Consider the following 11,016-nt stretch of genomic DNA (forward strand, 5'->3'; position numbering starts at 1 on the left):
ATAGCACTGGTTGCATGTCACTATCTGCAGCAGTGAATACAGTTATGTATATTAACATCTCACTTATAGCACTGGTTACATGTCACTATCTGCAGCAGTGAATACAGTTATGTATATTAACATCTCACTTATAGCACTGGTTACATGTCACTATCTGCAGCAGTGAATACAGTTATGTATATTAACATCTCACTTATAGCACTGGTTACATGTCACTATCTGCAGCAGTGAATACAGTTATGTATATTAACGTCTCACTTATAGCACTGGTTACATGTCACTATCTGCAGCAGTGAATACAGTTACATGTATATTAACGTCTCACTTATAGCACTGGTTACATGTCACTATCTGCAGCAGTGAATACAGTTATGTATATTAACATCTCACTTATAGCACTGGTTACATGTCACTATCTGCAGCAGTGAATACAGTTATGTATATTAACGTCTCACTTATAGCACTGGTTACATGTCACTATCTGCAGCAGTGAATACAGTTATGTATATTAACGTCTCACTTATAGCACTGGTTACATGTCACTATCTGCAGCAGTGAATACAGTTATGTATATTAACATCTCACTTATAGCACTGGTTACATGTCACTATCTGCAGCAGTTAATACAGTTATGTATATTAACGTCTCACTTATAGCACTGGTTACATGTCACTATCTGCAGCAGTGAATACAGTTATGTATATTAACGTCTCACTTATAGCACTGGTTACATGTCACTATCTGCAGCAGTGAATACAGTTATGTATATTAACATCTCACTTATAGCACTGGTTACATGTCACTACATGTATCTGCAGCAGTGAATACAGTTATGTATATTAACGTCTCACTTATAGCACTGGTTGCATGTCACTATCTGCAGCAGTGAATACAGTTATGTATATTAACATCTCACTTATAGCACTGGTTACATGTAACTATCTGCAGCAGTGAATACAGTTATGTATATTAACGTCTCACTTATAGCACTGGTTACATGTCACTATCTGCAGCAGTGAATACAGTTATGTATATTAACATCTCACTTATAGCACTGGTTACATGTCACTATCTGCAGCAGTGAATACAGTTATGTATATTAACATCTCACTTATAGCACTGGTTACATGTAACTATCTGCAGCAGTGAATACAGTTATGTATATTAACATCTCACTTATAGCACTGGTTGCATGTCACTATCTGCAGCAGTGAATACAGTTATGTATATTAACATCTCACTTATAGCACTGGTTACATGTCACTATCTGCAGCAGTGAATACAGTTATGTATATTAACATCTCACTTATAGCACTGGTTACATGTCACTATCTGCAGCAGTGAATACAGTTATGTATATTAACATCTCACTTATAGCACTGGTTACATGTCACTATCTGCAGCAGTGAATACAGTTATGTATATTAACATCTCACTTATAGCACTGGTTACATGTCACTATCTGCAGCAGTGACTACAGTTACATGTATATTAACGTCTCACTTATAGCACTGGTTACATGTCACTATCTGCAGCAGTGAATACAGTTATGTATATTAACGTCTCACTTATAGCACTGGTTACATGTCACTACCTGCAGCAGTGAATACAGTTATGTATATTAACGTCTCACTTATAGCACTGGTTACATGTCACTATCTGCAGCAGTGAATACAGTTACATGTATATTAACGTCTCACTTATAGCACTGGTTACATGTCACTATCTGCAGCAGTGAATACAGTTATGTATATTAACATCTCACTTATAGCACTGGTTACATGTCACTATCTGCAGCAGTGAATACAGTTATGTATATTAACATCACACTTATAGCACTGGTTACATGTCACTATCTGCAGCAGTGAATACAGTTATGTATATTAACATCTCACTTATAGCACTGGTTACATGTCACTATCTGCAGCAGTGAATACAGTTATGTATATTAACGTCTCACTTATAGCACTGGTTACATGTCACTATCTGCAGCAGTGAATACAGTTATGTATATTAACGTCTCACTTATAGCACTGGTTACATGTAACTATCTGCAGCAGTGAATACAGTTATGTATATTAACGTCTCACTTATAGCACTGGTTACATGTCACTATCTGCAGCAGTGAATACAGTTATGTATATTAACATCTCACTTATAGCACTGGTTACATGTCACTATCTGCAGCAGTGAATACAGTGATGTATATTAACATCTCACTTATAGCACTGGTTACATGTCACTATCTGCAGCAGTGAATACAGTTATGTATATTAACATCTCACTTATAGCACTGGTTACATGTCACTATCTGCAGCAGTGAATACAGTTATGTATATTAACATCTCACTTATAGCACTGGTTGCATGTCACTATCTGCAGCAGTGAATACAGTTATGTATATTAACATCTCACTTATAGCACTGGTTACATGTCACTATCTGCAGCAGTGAATACAGTTATGTATATTAACATCTCACTTATAGCACTGGTTGCATGTCACTATCTGCAGCAGTGAATACAGTTATGTATATTAACGTCTCACTTATAGCACTGGTTACATGTCACTATCTGCAGCAGTGAATACAGTGATGTATATTAACATCTCACTTATAGCACTGGTTGCATGTCACTATCTGCAGCAGTGAATACAGTTATGTATATTAACGTCTCACTTATAGCACTGGTTACATGTCACTATCTGCAGCAGTAAATACAGTTATGTATATTAACATCTCACTTATAGCACTGGTTACATGTCACTATCTGCAGCAGTGAATACAGTTATGTATATTAACGTCTCACTTATAGCACTGGTTACATGTCACTATCTGCAGCAGTGAATACAGTTGTGTATATTAACGTCTCATTTATAGCACTAGTTGCATTTATTGTCTGCAGCAGTGCTTGCGATATTACACTTATGCATAATTAATGAGGTCACATGAACCCATTTATATAAGGTAAGTAATCAATAAACATGGATTTCAACCCTGAAGTAATCAGATCTGTGATTATCTTCAAAAGTACATATGTGCCAAATTTCATTGAAATTTGATGAGATGTTATACTCCAGATATCTGTGGAACACATATAAACTGGTTAATTTATGCAAACCCAAAAGTAATGAGGTCTGCACATTATCCCGGAGCATGCATTATTTCATTGAAATCTGTTGAATGGTTTTTTAGAAACAAATGAAAATTCCTAAAATTGGTTACTACTGATAAGACTTGATCAGAGCAAAACAACCACTCGTCATGTCACCAATTGTTAATTAATATGCAAATTAGGCAATTAATATGCACAGATTGTAATAAGAAACTAATCAGGTCTGCACATCCCTGAGCAAAACAACCATGCATAATTACCAATGACAGTTACATTGAGTCTAATGTTTGCAATGCTTACAGCAGAGCACCAATGTTTCTGTTCATATGACAAACTTGTGTTTCAACTCAACCATTATTGGTGCCCCATTATCTGCAGCTGTGCAAACCAAAACCCAATCATGGATTTGTGGGTGTATTAGTTTGAGAGAGAATATCATTCTGTGAAGACATGTCAGTGCAAACCTTGCTTCTCTTATTATTAACTAAATACAGGTATGCGAGGCACTATACTTTCGGTGAAAATCACAGTTCAGGTGATCAAATTCAATCACCTCCTGAAACAAATACATGTAGAACAAAGCTACAACAACACATACTTATACATATATTATAGTTCATTGTATACTGTGGAATACTTTATTTTCGCTGGATTTAATTTTTGCTGAAAAGGATTTTTGGGCGTTTTGCTTGGAAATTATTTTCACTGATTTTTGATGAGTTTAATATGAAATATAGGAAAAAAAGTATATTCGCTGGATTTTATTTTCACGGAATCATCCCTTCAGAGAAAATAGTGAAAATAAATTCCAAGCAAAAATAAAGTATTCTACAGTATATAATTTGACACGTAGAATAATTAGAGCTTGCTGAATTTCAACCACATTTGAAAATCTTGGGGTTATACAAACATGCACTTAGTTTATTTTTGGTGTTCTTATTTGGCAAACTAATTAGCTAAAGTACCCGCAAATTAGAAAACTACTTATTGCATTTCAAACAGTTGTGGGTGCCATGAAGTTGTTGGGGCTAGTTATATGCTCTGTAATTTAATTTCTGTTGGATTGTGACTATAACTTTTAATTGTGAAAACTTAGTAAAATTTAGTAACTCGAATTTTAACTAACTGTTAACATAAAACGTAAAAGAAAATAACAAATCTATGTTGCTCGTAACTCAACATTCGGTTGACTGTTTAAAGTTTGAGTAACTAAACATTCGGTTGACTGTTTAAAGTTTGAGTAACTAAACATTCGGTTGACTGTTTAAAGTTTGAGTAACTAAACATTTGGTTGACTGTTTAAAGTTTGAGTAACTAAACATTCGGTTGACTGTTTAAAGTTTGAGTAACTAAACATTCGGTTGACTGTTTAAAGTTTGAGTAACTAAACATTCGGTTGACTGTTTAAAGTTTGAGTAACTAAACATGTACTGTATATTCAATGAAAACAAAAATGCATTTCACTCGTAAATCAAAATTCGTCTTGGTAATTTTTGTAACTCGATGCTATCGTAACTCAATGTCCGTAACAATTCAGCATATCAGAAAATAGATTATTTGTATAAACAAAATTCGCACATGCACAACGCGACCGCCACAGACCTCCAGAGGGGGTACTCCAAGTCAGACCTGGTACCCATGCTGAAGTATAGCTTTTCAGAGAAGCCTCTAAACACATACTTATTTTTGTGAAATTATACTCCTTAAAATAGATACCCTATATACATACTAAAATCATAACGTTTCCAAGTTGAGGAAACATGAATTCATGAGATTCCCTTTTTCACACTTTATTACTATATTCTAAGTTACATCTGGTACATTCAAGTATATATTTTTAAATATTCAACCCTAAACACAGTATATGCGTCAAATAACTAAATAACACCCCTTTTACATGTTTTCTTTACTTTAGCTTGTGTATCATATTTTATTCAGAGAACCCCCCCCCCCCCCCCATGTGCTCCCTGGGCAGACCATGCCAAGTTATTGGAAGGAAATAAAATTGTTTCGTTGAGGGCGCACTATTACAAAAAATTAGATTGAAGCGCTAGTTCCCATGCTATTCCAACAATAGAGGCCGCACCCGGGGGCGCTAATGATGAATTGGGGTCACCAAGCGGCTAAAACAAACATTATTTTAAATTTGGTTAAATCTTCTTCTGTTGACCTTCTGTCTTGGCTGCCTTTCAGGCAAAATGATCGGGTAACATGATACAGAATTGAGAACAGGAAGGTAGAAAGTTCTACTTCCGGGCTCCTCCCACGTTCTAATGAATTTTCGTAACTAGAATTAGTAGTTTTCAGGAAAATAATGTAGTGTTTATTTTCAACTACATTATTTACAGTAAATAAGCTTTTTATGACAATGGGACATACCTAAAACAAACCTAAACAAATGAAACGATTGAGTATCGACCTTTTTTTTTAAGTCATCAAACTACTAGTGGTCGGTCGGTCCGTCTTGTCTCGTCTCGGTCCGGTTTCCCATTCTGTCCCTAGGCACTGGGCCTTCACTGCGCAACAAGTAGTGTCTGCTGTATCATATCTAATCCTCCAAAGTCAAAATTGTGTCGTGGCTCTGTGAGAACTTGGACACGTTGACGTTGAACAAATGTGACTGATAAATTATATAATTACCTGTTGCAATCACAACTACCATGAATAGTGCAAGTGAGCGAGAAGCTGCCATTTTGTTTTGTAGTGAATCGTCGTTCGTGGTGAAAATTATACCAGTGACGTCACTGCTGTAGAGCTCGTTACGCGTCAGCAATTCCTAGAAAGTGACAACATTAGACCAGGAGGACAATGGGGTGTATCGTCTGGTGTGAACATTTCGAATACTGATTACGAAAATATATTATATACAGGCGTTTATAGTGCCTGTGAAGTTTTGGAGGGGCGACACCCCCGCACATTTTCCCGAGGGGGCGCCCCCCCCCCCCCCCCACACACACACACACTGTCACACTGTAAAATCTTAGTCTCAAAACTCAATCTTAGTCGGGTCCCCTGTCCCAATTCCAACGCTGTAGGCGGTTAAAAACTGTTGCAAACTTGGCTGAAGAGCTGAAATCATTGGCCATCATTATTAAAGTCTAAAAATCACATTATAGTTATAATCACACTAGTATTCTTGTTGTTTTAACATATGGTACCTTATTATTATCATTATAATAAAATACACTATACAATTATCCCAGCATGAAATTGGAGCAGGGGACCATACTAACTCAATCTGCGCCAATTTTATTTTTATGTATTTTAAAACGAGGCTTTCATTTGCATACCCAAATACCCCTTGTGGCGTATAATAAAGGGGAACTTGCTGGTCAGTGTCCATTGCCGATAATGAGGGTCGGCAAGGGGTATTTTCGTAAGCTGTAATCTGTTCAATTGTTTTTATTTTCGTAATAAAGTAATTTAAATGAATAAAAAACTTAAATTCGAAGACATAGGCAATGTGTAAAATGCAATCAGCTTTTATTCGTTCGTAATTTGTACAATTTACTACAAAGATCTTATTTTTTGTAAGCGTATAAAGCATTTTCCACATTAAATGTCGTAATTTGCACGCAATTTCCAATTTTGATTCTCAAACACAAATTGTGCGCATGGGCACGCGACTGGAGTCGGTTGTTCGTAGAAACCCGGAATAGAGAACTCGAGAAGACAAGTTTGCCGTACGATACAATAACTCAACTGTTTATTCGCTTCACTCGATTATAATTAAACAACAAACAAACTACTAACATTAACACCGGGATGTGATTGGTTGAAAGAACTGTGGGTGTGGCAACAACAGTGGGCGTCTAATTAGGTCAGACTAACAGTCTCCACACAATTATCACATATGTTATAAAAATGTAATTAGAAATTTGCTTTATCTATAAAGTGGAGAAAAAAACCAATTGTTTACTGTAAATGTAACTTTCATATTATTTCCTGTTAAAACGTAAAATGTCTTTCATTTCCTGTAACCTATACCAGGAAATTCACCCCCCCCCCCCGATAATGTACAGGGCTACATTCTGAATTTAATATTCTCACAAATGAATTTAATAGTCTCACAAATGAATTTAATATTCTCGCAAATGAATTTAATATTCTCACAAATGCTAAAATACCAAAGCAGAAAATTAAATTCAAAATGTAGCCTTTTGGTTCAATGTGCATTCAAGTCAGAAAGCAAACTAAATGGCAACACATCGACAACATTTGTGTACAAATTACAAGAAATATCAAATGTACATGATAATGCAGAATTCAATAGTATACAAACAAAAATGAAATTACAGAAAACCTATATTGATAACAAGTGGTTGCCAGCCTTCCAAAAAATAGAAAATAATAAATTACGCATTTACAAGACATTTAAATCAAAATATGAATTTGAGCCATATCTAGAACTTGTAGAACTTGTAGAACAAGTATAACCACATTTAGAATCTCTGCTCATACACTGCCAATTGAAAGGCTAACTTACAAAGGCATGCCCCCAGAGGAAAGAATTTGTTATTTGTGTGAAGACAAGGCTATTGGTGATGAAATACATGCATTATTGGTTTGTAAGAACCAAAGGTTAATAACTAGTCGTACACAATTGTTTAATACTTTGTCATTGTATAATGATAGTCTACTAACATTATCAGAACAAAACATTTTCAAACAAATTTTAAGTTCAAATGATGGTTTGATTACCAACAGCCTGGAAAAATTCGTCAATGATATTTTAACAGAAAACAAAAATTAAACTTCTAATATTTAACATTTTTTCTAATATTTATTTTATATTTTTACAGTGTTTGTTTATTTGTTATTTGTTTGTTCGTTTATAAAGTAATGTATATTGGCCATAGATGATGTATTTTCCATGCACTATTTTGTGTCAAATAAAATATACTATACTATACTATATTATAAGGCACATTCTTATTCAATTTTTTCGCCTTTGACTAAATTGCCACTCATGTACTTGTTTCTCGAGGAAGACTGCACCACAAAGATACGAAATACATCCCTTCTTGTGTAGCTGGTCGCCACGATCATCTATGTACTGCAAATCAGAGTCGTTTGTATTGTGGTCGATGAAGTCGGTTGAAGTGCCGACATCCATTGCCACGGAATTCTACGCGATCTCAATGTCTATTTCGAGGTTTGTCAAAGTCGAGTTTGACACCTGGTTTGTAGTATTTGTCAGGTCACTGCGTATGTTCATACTGACGTATTTCATCGATCGTCTGAGTGAAAAAAAAAAACAGATTCAAAATTAAAATAAAAACATTGAAGTATAGCGATCAATGAAATAGAGAAATAATAACAAATTATATAATGAGTCGATGACAGAGGCGGCGACACGAAATGTTGAATTGAAGGGGTGAAATCTGCTCACCATCCTTACTACTCGGGCATGCTCCCCCGGAGTAATTTTGAAACGCCATGTCCTGCATTTGAGGGGCAAATTTTGCTGACATACATAGCGGCGGTTAAAGTTAAAAATCATACACAAATGCTTTCAGCTTGGTTTGGGAGGGGCGACGCCCCAACGGGCGGGCGGGAATCGTAAATCACAGATAACCGCGTGCAAGTGAATTGACTTCCTAGGCTGTTGAAATAGATGAACATGTCGGATCACGGCAGGGAAAAGTGCGTGAATGGCGGCGTTTGATTGGATAATAAAACTAATTGAGAGCGAAAAGCTGTAACTCCTCTTGCAAAACGATCTCGTTTTCGCTTCTTCACTTTTCTCCTGTTTTCTTTTCTTAACCAAGTCAGTGTTTTATCAAGATCTGCCATGAACTCAGTAGATTGACTGCAGTTCACTCACCATGCTGTCATTGTAAGCCGTCTGTTCAATAGCCCACTGTTTTAGGCGTCTTCCATAACTGGTAAATAAGTCAGAGTAACTTTCCCCAACCAGTGACAAACAGTGAGAGGCCGTACCACTTCTTAAGCGTGCATGAGACCCCATGTGTGAATAGTAATAGTGAAAGAAGACAGCCAGATGATTGGCAGCCGCGTTTCAACATCACGCAGAATTTCAAAAATGGGCTTTTATCTTTGGAGAATACTGAGAACATCAAAGAATTTTCCTCTAAGTATGCAGTGGAAGAGCAATATGTCATAGACTATTTACAACACCTTACCACACTAAAGCAAATGAAAACCATTAGGGGAAAAGGTAGAAAGAAACAACAACAAAAGAAGCAGGAAAAAAGTCATAGTGATTATGACTGGATTTCTTTGGTGTTGAATGGGACACTAAAAACATTGACAGTAGCTGAGTTGGATAAGTACCTGGACCATAATAAGCTACCAAAAAAAGGGAACAAACAAGACAAAATAAAAGCAATTACCAGTGATGTAATCAGAAAATCATATACAGATCAAGCAAAAACACATAAAATCACTGAACATTTACAAACTGTAAACACCAGAATGTACAACACTGACGAAACTGACTCAGAGGACTCTGATGGTGATGATCTCGTTGACAGTGCAGAGGAAATAGAGACTGATGACTTAATAGTTCCTTAAACTGTAGTGACGAGGTCAGGCAGAAGAGCTGGAACCTGGAAGCATGCAACGATTCATTAATGTAAATCTTTATTGTTTAAAAAAAAATCATGGGGGGGGGGGGCTATCATATTTTGTCTTTTTCTAAGGGGGGACAGCCCAATTTTTAATATACACCTAGGGGGACTTGTGATTATTTAACAATAACATGTGAAATTCACCGGCACCCCCTCGGTCAAATTAACTGGTGATTCCCTTAGAACCTTTAGTCAGTTTAAAGGGCTCTTTGGTGTGGAAAAATACGTCCCTGTTGCTACAATAAAACTACATAGAACTCCTTTTAACTCAATTGAGAATCGGTGCACACAATCTTAACAGATACAGGCTGATAAATTGGTCAGAAGTTGGAAATCAGAAAATCAAATCGAGAATGAATGCTATTTCCTGTTAAATTGTAGTCTCAACAATGATAATCATAGTCTAATGAGTCTCAGTAAATATATATTCAAGTGCTAAACTTTAAGAAGTTAAAAAAACTTACCAGCTGCCTAAATTTTCTGCTTCAATTTTTAAATTACCCTTTTTATGTACGACTTTATTGTATTTTTATCTTTGTGCAAATGAGGATATGACGACAACGGCCGTGACAATGGGTTATCCATGGGCACTCTAATCCTGGGTTATGATCAATTTAGGGTATTCTCGGGGGCGGACATCCGGGCAATTTCTACCGCCTGGCAACCCTCGCGGTGAAAACCAAGACCAAAAACTCGCAGAAAACGGTACTTTGGGGTGTTTGTTGAGACTCCCCTGAACAGTATAACAAGATTAGCCCTACGTGTGTATCATATATAAATCTGGTTGTTCAGGATTACTTCAAAGTTGAGTTTGAATGTGAGTGAAAGCTGATATATATATACATAATTTGTTATGAGTACATTTGTAAACTAAGGAACGGGTTTCTGTCCTTCACTGTATACAACACCCCAGAACCAACAAATACATTGCAATTTATAGCAATAGTTCAAGCGAACAATTTAAATTTGGCAGTCAAGAAAGTAATTGTTTAAGTTTTTGCTCAGACCACTGAGGTTTTTGTATTGATCGATTTAACATTATTTGCATACAATTGAATTTTGCGCACACATTGACATATGCTACTACCGGTAGTAGTAATAGTTTGTTTACAACATTTCGCGTTCACTCGAAATTCGAACGAGCACTGCAGACGACATTTTTTCACAATTCCATGTATTTTCGGTAAATTCATAAAATATAACATTCCAAAAATTGAAAATAATTTGGGGAATTTCAGCTTCAATGAAAACTGACCCCCGTACAGTTCATGACCTGGGTTGGTGATGTCACATGACTGATGTTGTCACATGA

General features: G+C 36.1%; 1 protein-coding gene across 1 annotated transcript in view; it reads right to left on the reverse strand.

Annotated features, from left to right (window-relative positions):
* The window catches only part of LOC102809676 (uncharacterized), a 48,208-nt gene extending 42,349 nt beyond the window's left edge, over positions 1-5,859 (reverse strand). Inside the window, exon 1 of the mRNA XM_085496962.1 lies at positions 5,752-5,859. Coding sequence (XP_085353088.1) covers positions 5,752-5,803 — 52 coding nt within the window. The 5' untranslated portion in view covers positions 5,804-5,859. The remainder of the gene's footprint in view (positions 1-5,751) is intronic.
* Positions 5,860-11,016: the final 5,157 nt, after the last annotated feature.

This window comes from Saccoglossus kowalevskii, chromosome 3 (genome assembly GCF_978046115.1).
Source record: "Saccoglossus kowalevskii chromosome 3, keSacKowa6.1, whole genome shotgun sequence".
NCBI classification, from domain to species: Eukaryota; Metazoa; Hemichordata; class Enteropneusta; family Harrimaniidae; genus Saccoglossus; species Saccoglossus kowalevskii.